The following is an 18,798-nucleotide window of genomic DNA, read 5'->3' on the forward strand; positions in this document are numbered from 1 at the left end:
TTAAAGGATCCAATTATTGTGAGCCTGAGGGACCCTGGCTGCATTTCTCCACATCTCAAACCGTGCTGTGATGCAACCTAGGGCCAGGATTATCCCAGATTAATGGGTGCAGATTAATGGGTGCTCCTTTGCGGGGGGCGGGGTGTGCAGGTGGAATGGGAGGAATTCCAGCCACTTGAGACTGGAACACCGTTTCCCATCCCTTTCTCAAGCTGCTGTTGGGGAAGAGCGGATGTCTGGTGCCAACGAGATCAAGGTCCCCAGATGAGGAGAGGGGATCCCCCTTTCGGTGAGGGGGAGGGGCCTGCACAAAGGCGGCATCCCGCTGTCTCCCTCCTTCCCCCCTCGCGCACCATTCAAACTCTCGAGTGGGCGGATGGAGGCGGGAGAGTTCCCTTCTCTTCCCCCTCCGCTCCAGCCTTGGGCCAGTCCTGCACAACCAGCGGCGGTCACGGCCCGAGCACGCGCGCACACGGATTTACACCCGGCGGGTCTCACAATCGCGCACACTCATTCGCACATTCTCACACACACATCAACAAAGAAAGGGTCAGGATACCCCTATCCCATCCCTCTCCAATCCCCAGGCCGAAGAGGGCGGAGCTCCTGTCCTCAGCCCCCTTTCCCCTGCAAGGTAAGCTTTGGGCTGCAAGCTGCTGTGGGAAGGGGGGAAGGATCCGGTTCCCGGGAGGGAGGGAATCAAGATCTTGGGGGTTTCCCTAGAGCCCCCCCAAACGCTCGGGTTCCCCTGGGAGGGCCTTGGCCCTAGTGAAGGGAAAACCCCAGCGGCTGAGGATTTCCAGGTAGGCGCGCGAGGGGCGGGGGATTCCCTCTCTGGCTTTGGACACTGGAGCTGTGAGATTTCAGCTAAACGGGGTCCCGGAGCTGGGAGCAGGGCTCCAGGAGCCCCCACCATAGCCAAACGTTTTCCAATCTGTTTTCCGTCCTACTATCCAGTTCAGGGAACTGATAAGGAGCCCCCTCCCCCTCGCTCTGACTTACTTCGCTCTTTTTCTCTATCTTCCTCCCTGGCACCTTCTGCATCTGTGCTACAGCGTATCTTATTTCTGTGGGGTAGGGGTAGGGAAGGTTGGAATACTTTTGATGCTTCTGTTGCATCCCACAGCCACACACCACTTAGCTGCGGCGAAATCCCAAGATCTGCTCTGCATTGCTGACCCTCTGTTTTCCTGGGCTAAGTGGACAGTAACACTCTGAGGATTCGCGAAACGTACCTAGGCTCTGTCATTTATTATCCTACGCGTCTCATTCCTATTTCCCAAATACGGCTTTTTGTTTTGGTTTTTGTTTTTCAAGGTAGAATCTCACTCTAGCCCAGGCTGACCTAGAATTCACTATGTACAGTCTTATGTGGCCTCGAACTCGCAGTAATCATTCTACCTCTGCCTCCTGGGTGCTGAAATTAAAATCGTGCACCACCACACCCTGCTTTCAGATACTTACTGTTTTGTGCCAGATACTCTGGCCAAGACCATAGTGCAGCAGGGAACTAAATAGGACCCAGCTACCAGCTGGTATGGGAATAAAAACAATGTATCCCTAAAGATTTCAAACTGGAAAATTCTGTCTAATGTGGTGTATACTTGTATTCCCAAGTATTTGGAAGATGGAGGCAAAAGGATAGGGAATTCAAGGCCAGTCTGAGCTATGTGAGACCCTGCCTCAAAAAAAAAAAAAAAAACCCAGAGCCAAAATCTGGCCAGGTGTGGTGGCTCAAGCCTTTAATCTCAGCACTTGAGAGGCTGAGGTAGGAGAATTGGTATGAGTTCAAGACCAGCCTGAGAATACATAGTGAATTCCTGGCCAACCTGGGTTAGAGCAAGACCCTACTTCAAGAATAAAAGAAAAAAAAAACAAGTGAGGAAGGAGCTGGGCATGGTAACCCATACCTTTTATCCTAGCTGAAGAAAGAGAATCACAGGGCTGGAGAGATGGCTTAGCGGTTAAGCGCTTGCTTGTGAAGCCTAAGGACCCCGGTTTGAGGCTCAGTTCCTCAGGTCCCACGTTAGCCAGATGCACAAGGGGGCGCATGCGTCTGGAGTTCGTTTGCAGTGGCTGGAAGCCCTGGCGCGCCCATTCTCTCTCTCTCTCCCTCTACCTGTCTTTCTCTCTGTGTCTGTCCCTCTCAAATAAATAAATTAAAAATTAAAAAAAAAAGAAAGAAAGAGAATCACAGTGAGTTGGAGACCAGACTGAGGTAGAGTGAGACCCCTGCTTTACCCCCCCCCAAAAAAAAGGAGCCAGGAGTGGTGATTTATGCTTATAATCCTAGCACTTGGGAGGCTGAAGCAGGCTAATTGCCATGAGATCACCCTGCCTGAGCTATAGATGAGACCTTTCTCAAAAAAACAAAACAAACACCAAAGGACTGGGGATGTAGGTCACTTGGGAGAGTGCTTGCCTATCATGAATAAAATCCAGAATTCTCTCCCCAGTATTGCATAAACCAAGCATGGTAGTGCACACCTGTGTCACAACACTGGAGAGATGGAGGCAGGAAGAGCACAAGTTCAAGGTCATGTTCAACTATGTATCCAGTTAGAGGCCAACCTGGGCTACCTGAGATCCTGTCTCCAAAAAGTAAATAAATAAAAACAAGCAAATCAATGGATAAGTTAGTGATGGCAGTGGAAGGAATGGTTATGAAAAGCTAAGAAAGGGGCCCCCTAGAGACCAGAATTGAGCCCAGACCCATGGTGGAATTCCAGAGGTTCACCAGTGCCCAGCCCCTGCCCACATAGCTATAAAGAGTCCTGTACCTATCCAACAGGTACTTATTCTCTGCCCAAGGTCCCTCTCCCAGACAGTCCATGGACTGAAATTTAGTGAGAGAGCAAAACACATAAGCAGACAATATATAACAACCAATTTTTCTTTCAAGGTAGGGTCTCACTGTAGCTCAGGCTGATCTGGAATTCACTATGTAGTCTCAGGCTGGCCTGGAACTCACGGTAATCCTCCTACCTCTGTCTCCTGGCTCTGGTGTGTGCCTTTAATCCCAGTACTCTGGAGGCAGAGGTAGGAGGATTGTCAGGAGTTTGAGGCCACTCTGAGACTACATAGGGACTTCCAGGTCAGCCTGCACTAGAGCAATATACTTCCTTGAGAAGAAGAAAAAAGGCATATGCCACCACACCCAGCCCATAAAAACCAATTCTGGTGTGTGGCATTTGTTTGCAGTGTCTAGAGGTCCTGGCATACCCATTCTCTTTCTCTGTCTTTCTCATAAATAAATTTTTTTAATTGAAAAAAATCTGGGGGCTGGGCGTGTTGACGCACACCTTTCATCCCAGCACTTGGGAAGCAGAGGTAGGTGGATCTCTGTGAGTTCAAGGCCACCCTGAGACTGCCTAGTTCTAGGTCATCCTGGACTAGAGTGAGACCATACCTGGAAAAAAAAAAAAACAACACAAAACTTCTTGGTTAGAAAGATGGCGTAATGGTTAAGGTACTTGCCTGCAAAGCCTAGGGATCCAGGTTCAATTCCCCAGTACCAACATAAGTCAGATGCTCAAGGTGATGCATGCTCCTGGAGTTCATCTGCAGTGGCTAGAGGCCCTGGTGCACCTATTTCCTCTCTCTATGTGCCTCTTTCTCTCAAATAATCAATAAAATAAAGATTTAAAAATAATTTTTTAAATATTTTATTTACTTGCAATGAGAGAAGGGGAGAAGAAAAGCGAGGGGAGAGAGAATGGGCATACCAGGGCCTCTAGCCACTGCAAACAAACTCCAGACGCATGCACCACCTTGTGCATCTGGCTTATGTGGGCTCTGGGGGAATCAAACCTGGTCTTTTGGCTTTGCTGGCAGACGCCTTAACTGCTAAACCATCTCTCCAGTACCCCCACCCCACACACACAAACAATTCTAATGAAAAGTCTGCTCAGTGGTGGTAAGCATGGTTAGCAAATGCCAGGCCAAGGGATTAGTCTTCACACACCAACAGAAAAGGGGCAGACCTTTTTCCATTTGAGCACCCAAGAAATGCTGCTGGAGGAGTTGAATTTCTCTGCAGAAACCCCAGCACATAGCTATAGATAGTAGTATGAGCCAGGACTATGAGTAAGTGAATTCAGAACCTGCTTTTATTTTAAGTACTGGAGATGGAATTCAGGGCCTTGCATGTGCTGGGAAAGTGTGACTGTGTGTGTAGTGTGGCTGGTGTATATAGGCATACTGCATGTACTCATGTGTGTGGAGGCTAGGGGAAGATGTTGGGTGTCCTTTTCTATGGCTCTTCCACCTGAAACAGTTTCTCAGTCAACCTGGAGTTCTCCTTTTGTCAGAAAGAGCCCCAGCAAGCCTCCTGTCTGTGCCTCCTTCAGCACTAGGGTTACAGGCATGCACAGCTTTAATTGGCTCTGTACCTGGGTTCTGGGGATCAAACTTGGGTCTTCATGCTTGTGCAGCAAGAGCTACTACCCACTAAGCCATGTCCTCAGGTTCTAGACCTGCTTTTTTTTTTTTTTTTTCCTCACCCTAGCCCAAGCTGATCTGGAACTCACTGTAGTCTCAGACTGGCCTTGATTTCAGAGTGATTCTCCTGTCTCAGCCTCCCCAATGCTGGGACTAATGACTAAATGTGTGTGCCATCATGCCCTTCTAGAACTTGCAATTTTTTAAAAAATTCTGTAACCCAAATTTTATCTTTATTTTAAGTTTGTTTTTGTTTTTGTTTTTCAAGCCCAGACAGACCTGGAATTCACTATGTATTCTCAGAGTGGCCTCAAACTCATGGTGATCATCCTACCTCTACCTCCTGAGTGCTGGGATTAAAGGCATGCACCACCACTCCCAGCTCCTTTTTTAAACTTTTTTTTTTTTTAATGATAGAGTCTCACTGTAGACCAGGCTATTCTGGAATTCACTATACTAGTCTCAGGGTGGCCTCGAATTCATGGCAATCCTCCTACCTCTGCCTCCTGAGTACTGGGATTAAAGGTGTGTACCACCACGCCTGGTTACTTTTTTTAACTTTTTGTTGACAACTTTCATAGTATAGGCAATAAGCCATGATAGTACCTCCCACCACACCTGTATTTTTTTTTCTATATTTTTCTCTTTCAAGGTACGGTCTTGCTCTAGCCCAGGCTGACCTGGAATTCACTATGTAGTCTCAGAGTGGCCTCAAACTCATAGCAATCCTCCTACCTTTGCCTCCCAAATGTTGGGGTTAAAGGCATGCACCACCATGCCTGGCCATTTTTTTTAAGTTTTTAATTTTTTATTAACAACTTCCATATGATTATAAAAAATACCCCATGGTGATACCCTCCCTCCCCCCACTTACCCCTCTGAAACTCCACTCTCCATCATATCCCCTCCCCATCTCAATCAGTCTCTCTTTTACTTTTGATGTCTTGATCTTTTCCTCCTCTTATGATGGTCTTATGCAGGTAGTTTCAGGCACTGTGAGGCCATGGATATCCAGGCCATTTTGTTTCTGGAGGAGCATGTTGTAGGGAGTCCTGCCCTTCCTTTGGCTCTTACATTCTTTCTGCCACCTCTTCCGGTTAGACCCTGAGCCTTGGAAGGTATGATACAGATATTGCAGTACTGAGCACTGTGGTCATCTCTTTCCATCACCATGATACCTTCTGAGTCATCCCAAGGTCACTGCCATCTGAAAAGAGAAGATTCTCAACCAAAAGTGAGAGTAGCATTAATATAAGGGTGTGAACATTAATAGAAGTGCTTACTGGGCAGTTTGATAAGCATAGTATATACATTTGCCCAGACAACAGCAGACATTACACCCCTAGGGCTCATGACTACCCCTGTTTTAAGTTTTCAGTATCAGGGATGTATTCACTTCCCATGGAGTAGGCCTCCAGTCCAATTAGAGGGCAGTTAGTTTCCCCCATAACAGATGTGCCACTATTACACCCGTTGGCTCATTTGGCCTGGCTGGCCAATTATAAGGCTTGCAGTATCCACTGATGAGTATCTTCACTGGTGATTTCTCTTTCTCCCATTGAACTGTATGCAGAATGGCTTCTTCTAGCTTTCTGTCAGCTGGTCTACATGGAGGAGGTTATCAGCTCAGTACCAGTGAAATTTCTCAGTGGCCTTGCAGCCCAAGTATATGGAGTCTTCAGCGATAGGGTCTTACCATCTATTCCTAGTGGGAAACCAAGGGCCTCGTCAATAGCCTATAATGCTTTGGGGGCATCAGGGATCTCCCTGGCCAACAACTCACTGGAAGATATCCCATCCCTGGCACTGAAATTTTTCTAGCAACAATCTACACTGGCCATTTTTTTAAAAATATTTTTTACTTATTTTATTTTAGAGAGGGAGAAAAGGAGGCAGAGACACAGAGAATGAGCACATCAGGGCCTTCAACCCCTACAAACAAACTCGACACATGTGCCCCCTTGGGCATCTGGCTTATGTGGGTCCCGGGTTAAATGAACTGGGATCTTCTGGCTTTGTAGGCAAACGCCTTAACCACTATGCCATCTCTCCATCCCACCCAGCCATTTTTAAATTTAATTTAATTTTCATTTTATTTTTGATAATTTTATATCTATATATAATGTATTTTGATCATAGTAATTCCCCATTATCCACCCATCCCCCTCACTCGTGCTAAGTCCCTTCTTCCCAACTAACTAATCTTTTCCCTTGATTTTTTTTAAAACTTTTTTAGTGACAGCTTCCATAATTATAGACAATAACACATAATAATTCCTCTCCTCACTCACTTTCCCCCTCACACATCCACCCTCCATCAGATCCCCTTCTGCTTTCAATCAGACTCTTCTATTTTGATGTCATCATCTTTTCTTCCTATTATTATGGTCTTGTGTAGGTAGTTTCAGGCACTGCGAGGTCATGGATATCCAGGCCATTTTGTGTATGGAAGAGTGCATTGTAAGCAGTCCTACCATTCCTTTGGCTCTTACATTCTTTCCATAACCTCTTCCACAACGAACCCTGAGTCTTGGAAGGTGTGATAGATATATTTCATTGCTGAGTACTCCTCTAACACTTCTCGGCATTATGGTGCCTTTTGAATCTTCCCAGGAGTCATCACCATCTGAAACAGAAGCTTTTCTAACCAAAAATGATAGTAGCATTAATATATGGGTATGAACATTAAGAAAAGCGCTTGCCAGGCAGTTTGATGAGCTTAGTATATGCCTTTAGCCAGACACCAGCAGGTGTCACTCTACTAAGGATCATGACCTCCCAGACCATAGGCTTTTGACTAGGCTTTCAATACCAGGCACGTATTCCCTCCTGTGGAGCAGGCCTCCAGTCCAATTACAGAACTTTCCCTTGATTTTAAAGTCTTTGTTTGTTTGTTTTGTTGCCTTTCAAGGTAAGGCCTCACTCTAGTCCAGGCTGACCTGGAATTCACTATGTAGTCTCAAGGTGGCCTCACACTCATTAGTGATCCACTTAGCTCTGCCTCCCGAGTGCTGGGATTAAAGGTGTGTGCCACCATGCCCAGCTCTACAACTGTGATCTGATCTCAACTGCAACAGTGCGACTTACAGACAGTTCCTCTGGTGGATTTCACACCATGGCCATGCAAAGCTGCATGCAGCATATGCATGAGTAGACAGGCCCTGAACTCTGAAGTCCTTCCCAGGCCTGCTTCAACTCTACACATGGAATTTAGGTAGGTGCTAATGCTCAGGGCTGTGATATGAACAGGAGCTCCAGGTGGGGCTAGTGACTCATGACACTGTGATAAGACAATAAAAAGAACCAAAAATAAATAAATTAATGAAAGAAATAATTGTGCTATACTATAGCACAGAGAGGTAACTATAGTCTGCAACAATTCCTAGATGGTCATGGTTACATGTGCCTGTGGTCCTACTTTACTCAGTGGGTGGCAGAAGAAGTCTAGGAGCCTGAGCCTAGTGGCAGCTTCCCAGAGCAGCCTGTCCTGCCATTAGACATCCCTCCCCAGCCAGCCTACAAGGAAAGCAAAAGCAGGTTTAGGGTCGCACTTCATCCAGTGCCTGACTCTGTTTCTCTCACTGGGGTTTTAACTTGGGCTGGTTTTTGGCAAAGGCGCACACTTTGTATGAACCATGGTAGAGGGCTTGCCTGTGTCTCTCCCTAGCCTATATGTGGCTCCTTTGGGCCTATTCCTTCCTTCCTCCAATCCATATTGGTTTGGTTTGGTTTTGTTTCTCAAGGTAGGGTCTCACTCTAGTCCAGGCTGACCTGGAACTCACTCTGTAGTCCCAGGCTGGCCTTGAACTCACCGTGATCGTGCCACCTCTGCCTCCCGCGAGTGCTGGGATTAAAGGTGTAAACCACCATTTCTGGCAGTTTATTTTATGATATTTTTGGGTTTTTTTTTTTTGTTTTTTGTTTTGGTTTGGTTTTGGTTTTTGGAGGTAGGGTCTCACTGTAGGCCAGGCTAACCTCGATCTCAAATACACTGTGTAGTAGTTTCAGGCTGGCCTTGAACTCAAGTGCTGGGATTGAAAGTGTATACCATCATACCTAGCTTTTAAATTTTTTTAAAATTTATTTGTGGGCTGGATAGATGATTTAGCAGTTAAGGCACTTGCCTTAGGACCCAGGTTGAATTCCCCAGGACCCATGTAAGCCAGACGCACAAGGTGGCACATGCATCTGGAGTTTGTTTGCAGTGGCTGGAGGCCCTGGCATGTCCATTCTTTCTTTCTCTATCTGCTTCTTTCCCTCTCTCTCAAATAAATAATTTTTTAATTTTTAAGAGAGAGAGACAAAGAGAGAATTGGTGCACTAGGGCCTCAGCTATGGATATTGAACTCCAGACGCTTACAGCTGGTAGTGGGCATGTGTGACCTTGTGCTTGCCTCACCTTTGTGCATCTGGCTTATGTGGGATCTGGAGAGTCAAACATGGGTCCTTGGGCAGGCACGTGCCTTAATTGCTAAGCCATTTCTCCAGCCCATTAAAATTTATTTTTAGGCCGGGCATGGTGGCGCACGCCTTTAATCCCAGCACTCGGGAGGCAGAGGTAGGAGGATCGCCAAGAGTTCAAAGCCACCCTGAGACTACATAGTGAATTCCAGGTCAGCCTGAGCCAGAGTGAGACCCTACCTCAAAAAACCAAAAAAAAAAAAAAAATTATTTTTAGGGCTGGAGAGATGGCTTAGTGGTTAAGCACTTGTCTGTGAAGCCTAAGGACCCCAGTTCAAGGCTGGATTACCCAGGACCCACATTAGCCAGATGCACAAGAGGGCACACACATCTGTAGTTCGTTTGCAGTGGCTGGAGGCCCTGGCGTGCACATTCTCTCTCTGTCTCTCTCTCTCCATATATATATATGCCTCTTTCTCTGTAGCTCTCAACTAAATAAATAAAAATGAACAAAAAAATTATTTATTTATTTGAGAGAGAAAGAGAGAAAGCACAAATGGGCATGCCAGGGCCTCCAGCCACTGCAAACAAACTTGAAATGCATACACTCCCTTGAGCATCTGAGTTATGTGGGTCCTGGGGAATCAAATATAGGTCCTTTGGCTTTGCAGGCAAGTGCCTTAACCACTAAACCATCTCTCCAGCCTCCCCCTTCCTTTTTTTTGTTTTTATTTTTATTTTTTATTTTTTGTTTTTCGAGGTAAGGTGTCACTCTAGCTCAGGATGATCTGGAATTCACTATGTAGTTTCAGGGTAGCCTTGAACTCATGGTGATCTTCCTACCTCTGCCTCCCCAGTACTGGGATTAAAGGTGAGCGCCACCACGCACAGCCCCTCCCCCCTTTTTAAGACAGGGTCTAATGCAGTTCAGTGCTGCACTGACAGGCATGTACCCCACAGTGTGTATGTGATGTACACACTGTGTGTGCACAAAGATGAATGCCCCCCATGCGCACATGTGTGGAGACCAGAGTGGAAGGTTGGTATTTGCTTTTTCTCCTTGAAATGGAGACTCTTTTTCGTAGTAGGGTCACTCTATCTCAGGGTGACCTGGAACTCATTCTGTAGTCTCAGGGTGGCCCTGAACTCATGGCAATCCTCCTATCTCTGCCTCCCAGAGGGCTGGGATTAAAGGCGTGTGCACCACACCTAGCTCCAGAGATGGAGACTCTTACTAAACCATGTTTCAATAATCTGACTGGCTTACTAGAGAGCCTCAGTGACTGTCCTTCCTTTGTCACCTTCAGCATTAGTGTTATGGGCACACGTGGCCATGCATGTCTTTTGGTATGGGCACTGGCTATCTGAAGCCAGACTCTCATGCTTGCGTAGCCAGCTCTCACCTGCTGAGCCATCTCCACAGCCTCACACTTAGTTTGGTGATGTTGTGCTGGGGATGGAGCCCAGGGCTTTGTGCAAGTCTTCACCATACTGAACTATGTACCCAGCCCTAGTCCATAAATTCTATATTTTGGCGCATGTGTATGTGTGTGTGTGTGTGTGTGTGTGTGTGTGTGTGTGTGTGTGTGTGTCTGTGTGTATAGGACAGAAGTCAATGTTGAGGGTCTTCCTTGACTATTCTCCACCTCATTTATTGAGGCAAGTCTCTCACTGAATCCAGACCTTGTTGATTCAGTTAGTCCAGTTAGCCAGCAAGCCCCAGGGATCCCTGGTCTTTACCTCCCAAGTACTGGATTCCAGGTGGGCCGCCACACTAGCCCAACATGTTTTTTTTTTTTTTTTTTTTTTGGTTTTGGTTTTTTGAGGTAGGGTCTCACTCTAGCCCAGGCTGACCTGGAATTCCTATGTAGTCTCAGGGTGGCCTTGAACTCACGGCAATCCTACCTCTGCCTCCCAAGTGCTGGCATTAAAGGCGTGTGCCACCATGCCCGGCTTTGAGTACGTGCTGGGAATCTGAACTCAGGTCCTCACTCTTGAACCATCTCCCAGTCCCCCTTCCATAAATTTTGAACACCCACCATGAACTCTTCCAGGTGCTTGGAATAGAGTGGAGACCCACTGGAAGATATACAGGACTGGGCTGGAGAGATGACTCAGGGGTTAAAGCACTTGCCTACAAAGCCTAACAATTCTGGTTCAATTCCCAGTACCCATGTAAGGCCAGATGCACAAAGTGACACATGCATCTGGAGTTTGTTTGCAATGGATAGAGACCCTGGCACGCTGTATCTACTCTCTTCTCTCCCCTTGCAAGTAAATAAATAAATGAATATTGTTTAAATATTTTATTTTTATTTATTTATGAGAGAGAGAATAGCAGTGTGACAGGGCCTGTAGCCACTGCAAACTTCAGATGCATGCACCACCTTGTGTAGTTGGCTAATGTGGATGCTGGGAATCGAATCTGGGTTCTTTGGCTTTGCAAACAAGCACCTAACCACTAATCCATCTCTCTAGCCCCAAACTAAAATTAAAAAAGAAAAAAACTTTTTTTTTTATGTAGGCTTTCACTGTAGCTCAGGCAGATCTGGAATTCACTGTGTAGTCTCAGGGGAGCCTTGAATTCACAGTGATCCTCCTACCTCTACTTCCTGAGTCCTGGGACTACAGGCATGCACACCATGCCCAGCTTTAAATTTATTTATTTTTTATTTTTTAAATTATTTATTTATTTATTTGAGAGCGACAGACACAGAGAGAAAGACAGATAGAGGGAGAGAGAGAATGGGTGCGCCAGGGCTTCCAGCCTCTGCAAACGAACTCCAGATGTGTGCGCCCCCTTGTGCATCTGGCTAACGTGGGACCTGGGGAACCGAGCCTCAAACCGGGGTCCTTAGGCTTCACAGGCAAGCGCTTAACCGCTAAGCCATCTCTCCAGCCCTAAATTTATTTTTTTAAATATACAGGACCAGCCAGGTGTGGTGGCACATGCCTTTAATACCACACTCTGGATGCAGAGGTAGAAAGATTGTCATAAGTTAAAGGCCCCCCTGAGACTACATAGTGAATTTCATGTCAGCCTGGGCTAGAGGGAGAACCTACCTCAAAAACAAAACAACAACAACAACAACAAAAGAAACAAACAAACAAACAAAGAAGAAAGTCTATGGCCAAGAGGTACAAGGTCTAGGGGTATGAGCCAGAGGTAAAAGCTCCTGTCTAGAATCCACAGTGAGGGCTGGGGTCCTGGCTCAGGGGTAGAGCTCCTGCCTAGAATCCACAGTGAGGGCTGGGGGCGTGGCTCAGAGGTAGAGTTCCTGCCTAGAATCCACAGTGAGGGCTGGGGCGTGGCTCAGGAGTAGAGCTCCTGTCTAGAACCCACAGTGAGGGCTGGGGTTGTGGTTCAGGGGTAGAGCTCCTGTCTAGAACCCACAGTGAGGCCTGGGGTTGTGGCTCAGGGGTAGAGCTTCTGCCTAGAATCCACAGTGACGGCTAGGGTCCTGGCTCAGGAGTAGAGCTCCTGTCTAGAATCCACAGTGAGGGCTGGGGTCCTGGCTCAGGGGTAGAGCTCCTGTCTAGAATCCACAGAGAGGGCTGGGGGCATGGCTCAGAGGTAGGGCTCCTGCCTAGAATCCACAGGGAGGGCTGGGGGCGCCAAATATCTCTCTTGCTCTCTCTTTCAGTATAAAAAAATTTTAAGCCAGGCGTGGTGGCACATGCCTTTAATCCCAGCACTCGGGAGACAGAGGTAGGAGGATTGCCATTAGTTCGAGGCCACCCTGAGACTCCATAGTGAATTCCAGGTCAGCCTGGGCTAGAGTGAGACCCTACCTTGAAAAAAAAAAAAGACACACACACAAAAAAAATTAAAAATACCAATAGAGAAGAGCAGCTGAAGCACTTTTTAGGTACATGCCCCTGTCCCTGCCATTACAAATACCTGAACATACAACGTACATACTTTTTTATTTTTTTAAATTTTTTTGTTTATTTTTATTTATTTGAAAGCGACAGACAGAGAGAGAGAGAGAGGCATATCGATAGAGAGAGAGAATGGGCACACCAGGGCCTCTGGCCACTGCAAATGAACTCCAGATGCATGCGCCCCCTTGTGTATCTGGCTAACGTGGGTCCTGGAGAATCAAGCCTTGAACCGGGGTCCTTAGGCTTCACAGGCAAACGCTTAACAGCTAAGTCATCTCACCAGCCCCACACTCTTTTTTTGTTTGTTTGTTTCAAGGGCGGGTCTCGCTCTAACCCAGACTGACCTGGAATTCACTATGTAGTCTCAGGCTGGCCTCGAACTCATGGCAATCCTCCTACCTCTGCCTCCCCAGTGCTGGGAATAAAGGCATGCACCACCACACCTGGCCCAGTACACACTCTTACCACATGCAAAGACAATCCTAGCGAGTGGAAGGCACTGGATTTGTTCCTCAGCATTGGGAAAATCACAAAAAAGGGCATCTTCAGCTATATAGTGAGTTGGAGGCTGGATTCCCCAGGACCCACGTAACCTAGATGCACGAAGTGGAACATACATCTGGAGTTCATTTGCAGTGGCTGGAGGCCCTGGTGAGCCCATTCTTTCTCTCTCTCTCTCCCTCTGTCTGTCTCTAATAAATTAAAAAAAAAAAAAAAGCCAGGCGTGGCGGCACATGCCTTTAATCCCAGCACTCAGGAGGCAGATGTAGGAGGATCACCGTGAGTTCAAGGTCACCCTGAGAATACAGAGTGAATTCCAAGTCAGTCTGGCCTACGGTGAGACCCTACCTAGAGAAACCAAAAATAAAAAGTAAAACACGGGCTTCAGGGAGATGACCCAGTGGTTAAAAGCACTTGCTTGCAAAGCCTGCTGGCCTGGCTTAAATTCCAAAGTACCCACTTAAGGCTAGATGTGCAAGATGATGCATGTGTCTGGAGTTCATTTGCAGTGGCAAGAAGACCTGGCATGCCTATTCCCCCCCCCTCTCTCTTGTTAAAAAAAAAAAAAAAAAACTAGCCAAGCATGGTGGCTCATGCCTTTAATCCCAGAGCTTGGGAGGCAGAGGTAGGATTATCACCATGAGTTTGAGGCCACCCAGAGACTACATAGTGAATACCAGGTCAACCTGGGCTAGAGAGAAACTCTACCTCCGGGGGAAAAAAAAGATTGAAGAGATGGTTTAGGGGTTAAGGCGCTTGCCTGTGATGCCTAAGTACCCAGGTTCAATTCCCCTGTACTCACATAAGCCAGTTACACATGGTGCTACAGGCATCTGGAGTACGTTTGCAGTGGCTGGAGGCCCTGGCATGCCCATTCTCTCTGTGTCTAATAAATAAATTTTTAAAAAACTAAAATAAAACAGGTTGGGTGTGGTGGCACAGACATTTAATCCAAGCACTCAGGAGGCAGAGGTAGGAGGATCAGTGTGTGTTTGAGGCCAGCCCAAGACTACATAATGAATTCCAGGTCAGCCTGGGCTAGAGTGAGACCCTACCTCAAAAAACAAAACAAAGAAAAATTTAAATAAAATAAGCAATGCATGCATGTCATCCAACACTCAAGAGTCTGAGGTAGAAGAATTGCCATGAGCTTGAGACCAGCTTGCTCTACAGAGTTGAGTTTCAGGTCAGCTTGGACTAAAGTGAGACCCTGCCTCAAAGCAAACAAACAAATACCAAGCAGGGCTGGGGAGATGGCTTACAGATTAAGATGCTTGCACGTAGTGGCACATGCGTCTGGAATTCAATTGCAGTGGCTAGAGTCACTGGCGCCACACCCATCCTCTCTCTGTGTATGTCTGATATATATATATATATTTCCCTATTCTTTGCAAATAAATAAACAAAAAAAAGTGTAACTTTTTATGAGAGAGAGAGAAGAGAATTGGCACACCAGCCTTTGAACTTCCAGCCATTGAAATCAAACTCCAGACCCGTGTGCCACCATGTGCATCTGGCTTACATGGGTACTGGGGAATTAAACCTGGGTACTTAGGCTTTGCAGTCAACAGCCTTAACTGCTAAGGCATCTCTTCAGCACCCCCTTTTATTTAATTTCATTCATTTATTTATTTGAGAGATAGAGTGAGAGAAAGAGGCAGATAGAGAATGGGCACACCAGGGCCTATAGCCACTGCAAATGAATTACAGACACGTGGGCCACCTTGTGCATCTGGCTTACTTGGGTTCTGGGAAATGGAACCTGGGAGCTTTGGCTTTGCAGGCAAACGGCTTAACCATTTCTCCAGCACCCCCCAAAATTAAAAAAAAAAAAACCTATTATGAGGGCAGAAGAGATGGTTCAGTGGTTAAGGTGCTTACCTGCAAAGCCTGATAACCCAGGTTTGACTCCCTGGGATCCACATCAACCCAGATACACAAAGAGACACATACATCTGTAGGTTGTTGGTGTTGGCTAGAGGCCCTGGCAGGCCCATTCTCTCTCTCTTCTCTCTTTGCTTGCAAATAAATAAAACATTTTTTTTTTCGAGGTCGGGTCTCACTCTGGTCCAGGCTGACCTGGAATTAACTCTGTCATCTCAGGGTGGCCTTGAACTCATGGCAATCCTCCTACCTCTGCCTCCCGAGTGCTGGGATTAAAGGCGTGCGCCACCACACCTGGCTCTAAATAAAACATTTTTTAAAGCCTATTATGAGCCGGGTGTGGTGGCACACGCCTATAATCCCAGTATTAGGGAGGTGAAGGTAGGAGGGTCACCATGAGTTATTTGCCAGCCTTGGGCTACAGACTGAATTCCAGGTAAGCCTGGGCTAGAGGGAGTCCTTGTCTCAAAAAAGTAGACAAAATATTCTTGCCCCTACAAGACGAAGGACAAAGGAATAATATGACTGAGTGATCAATACTCCCAAGAGATCAGGAGTCTTGTGAAAGTGATTTCCTGAGGAAGGTCTTCCACCTGAACCCAGAGCTGTCAGCCTTCCTGGAGGATCCGCCTGCGTCTGCCTCCTCTGGAGAGACAGGCTGGTTGCCTAGCTTTTATATGGGTTCTGAGGATCCCAATTTAGGCCCTCCTGCTTGCACTGCAAGCATCTTGCCCACCGAGCCATCAAGACCCTTGGTCCTTTTATCTGGTTTGATTTCATGTCATTTCCACATGAGGCCCATTGTACTTCACAGAATAAAATAAAATAAAAAATAAAACTCGAGGCTGGGAGAGGTTCAGTCAACAACCCATGGTCGCACAGCAAAAACCTTCAGCTGTCAGGGTGCGCAGTAAAGTGAGGCAGCCTCCCCAGGACCGCAGCAGCGCGGCCAGCGTCGGCGTCCCTGAGTGTCTGTTTCTATTTCCACACGTCCCTGTCTGTCTCCGCGCCTCTGCCCGGCGTCCTCCATCTGCGCCCCAAGCCGCCGTCTCTCTGGGCTCGGCCCCCGCACACTCCAGCTATTTTTGGGATTTGGGCATAAAGCTCCCCAGCTCGCGGAGACGCTTCCTACGGCCCCCGGGCTCTCGGACCACGCGCAGCACGTGGCCGGCTCAGGAAAAGCTCGGAGTCTTCTCCGCGGGATTCCCGGGCGGGGAAGCCCCCAGCAGGAAGGAGCGTGGGGGTACTGGGCGCGTGCACCCCGCGCCGCACGGCCCCCCAGCGGCCGATGGAGGCATTGACGCCGTCCGCAGCTCCCCCGAGAGCCGGCTGTCGTCATGGTAACCGGCAGGCGTCATCACCTGTAGGTCGTGCGTTAGCCGCCTGCTGACGTCAGCCTACGTCATGCTCCGGGAGAGGCAATAGGCCAGGAGATGAAGAAGGTTCCAGACCCAGCCTGAAGGGGGAGACTCTGAGCTAACGGCTGATGTCTTGTTTGGTCCTGCAGGTGACCCTGGCCTGGACCGACATGGTCCCTGCAGACCCTAGGATGCGCTAAGGTTGGCGAGATGAAGAAGACTCGCAGTGTTCTATCGGTGGCTGGGACCGGGGAAGAGGTGCGATGGGGGGGCTTCTGCTAAACTTGGGGTGTGGGATTTGGAGAGAAACGCCCTCTGGTGACTAGCTGTTTCCATGCTGAGCGTAGTACCCTTGTGCCTTAGCTTACTCCCTTGCATTTTATTTTATTTTATTTTATTTTATTTTATTTTATTTTATTTTATTTTGGTTTTATTTTGGTTTTATTTTGGTTTTATTTGGTTTTGAGGTAGGGTCTCACTCTAGCTCAGGCCAACCTGGAATTTACTATGTTCTCTCAGGGTGGCCTCGAACTCACGGCAATCCGCCTATCTCTGCCTTGGGAGGGCTGGGATTAAAGGCGTGCTCCCCCATGCCTGGCCCTTAATTGCAATTTTTAAATCTCCTGCTGTTCAGAAGAACAGCCCAAATATATTGGGTTGGGTTTTTATTTTCTTGGAGCCTCTTACACGAGGAGATAATGGAAGATCGCTGGGGGGTGAGGTTTTGAGGGATCTTAGATGTGGAAGGAACTAACATTAAGATCAAGAAAGGGTTCTTAGAAAATAAGTGTAGAGCCAGGTGTGGAGGCCAGCCTGAGAATACAGAGTCAATTCCATGTCAGCTTGGACTAGAGTGAGACCCTATGTCGAAGAAAAAATAGAAAAGTGTAGAGATTTTATAAAAGGATGGTGAAAGTTGAGTGTGGTGCCTGAAATCTTAACATTTGGGAAGTGGAGGAAGGAGGATCGCTATGAGTTTGAGACCAATCTGGGTTGCAGAATGAGACCCTGCCTCATCCTCAACCCCTCCTACACACACACACACACACACACACACACACACACACACACAAAGAAAAGATGGTGGCTTGGGCCTGTGATCCCAGCATTGGGTAGGCTGAGTGAAGAAAATCAACAGTCCCAGGCAGCCTGGGCCATAGAGTGAGTTAAAGATCAGCCTGAGTTGCATAGTTAAGCCTTTCCCTACCCTCAGCAAAGATTATGGCTCAAAGGCACACAGATTTAGAGGCAGGAGGCACTAGGAGGTGAGGTCCAGACATGTACAAGTATTCTATCCTATATGTCCCCACATCATCCTTTCCTTGGGATGGCTAGGTAAGGTTGCTTCTGGGGGTGAGAAATAGATTCTGCAAGCCACAGCCCACCCCCATCCTACCCGTGTCCCTCCACAGAGGCCCTGGGACATCACGGAGACCTGCCGTGCCAACATGCTTGGGGCTGACCTGCGGCGCCCTCACCGTCGCCTCTCCTCCGGTCCTGGCCTATGCTGGACCCAGCCCGAGTCCTCTGATCCTGAGGTCCCTCTGCTGCCAAGACCTACTACTCTACAGCTGCTGATCCCACCGCGTATTTCCATCACCAAAGCAGGAGCCAACAGGTAAGCAGGAGAGGGATCAGACCGGGAAGAGAGGAGGAATAGAGCCAGCTGGGTTAAGCCAGCGGGAGCCTTGCCTGAACTCTGGGCTCTTTGGTTTTTTTTGCAAAACTAGCCGACACTGCTGAAGCCTGATGGTTCTGGCCTGAAGCTCTCTCTCCTCCAGGGCCCCTATGCAGCCTGCTGAAAACCCTTGTTCCAAGGTGCTTGACTCAGCATAGAGGAAGAGGGGTTGCAATTCTCCAGCCCTACCCCAATTTTCAGCCGAGACAAGGTGGGGAGCTGCCCTTTGACCAGTTTGCAGTGCACTTGTATGCTTCCCCCACTGGGATCATTGTGTATCTCTTGCCTTAAAGAGGGTATTGGGAACTTGGAAAAGGTCTGGACTTGAACTTTTCATTCTTTTGCTGGGATTTTGAGGGGGGGCAGGGAAGGGAAGGAGGGAGAGAAAAAAAAAAACACAAATGAACCCTAGCACTTTCTAGCTATTTATCATCTGAGGTTCTCACGGAGTACCCCAGCCCTTGGCCCAGGGATTCGTCAGAAAACCAAACAGCTCAGTTGGCCCTGGCTGCTGGCCTGTCTTACCCCTGTGCCCATGCCTTCCCTTAGCACTGTTCTTGGCAACACCAGTGTCATCCCCCACTCCCGTCTACTCAATTGAAGGGTTCCCAGCGCCTGTGCCTGACATGATTCAATGCCTTATTTCCAGAT

At 47.8% G+C, this 18,798-nt stretch overlaps 1 protein-coding gene across 3 annotated transcripts in view; it reads left to right on the top strand.

Moving 5' to 3' along the window:
• Positions 1-243: 243 nt before the first annotated feature.
• Pde4a (phosphodiesterase 4A) overlaps positions 244-18,798 on the top strand; it is a 76,098-nt gene continuing 57,543 nt past the window's right edge. The window contains exons 1-4 of one of the 3 annotated variants that reach the window (XM_045142983.1): positions 244-289; positions 588-634; positions 16,619-16,727; positions 17,882-18,087. In XM_045142983.1, coding sequence (XP_044998918.1) covers positions 16,680-16,727; positions 17,882-18,087 — 254 coding nt within the window. In that variant the 5' untranslated portion in view covers positions 244-289; positions 588-634; positions 16,619-16,679. Of the gene's footprint in view, positions 290-466; positions 635-16,618; positions 16,728-17,881; positions 18,088-18,798 lie in introns of those variants that run through there. The other 2 variants (XM_045142986.1, XM_045142982.1) reach the window with 2 other exon arrangements.

Source organism: Jaculus jaculus, chromosome 2 (assembly GCF_020740685.1).
Source record: "Jaculus jaculus isolate mJacJac1 chromosome 2, mJacJac1.mat.Y.cur, whole genome shotgun sequence".
NCBI classification, from domain to species: domain Eukaryota; kingdom Metazoa; phylum Chordata; class Mammalia; order Rodentia; family Dipodidae; genus Jaculus; species Jaculus jaculus.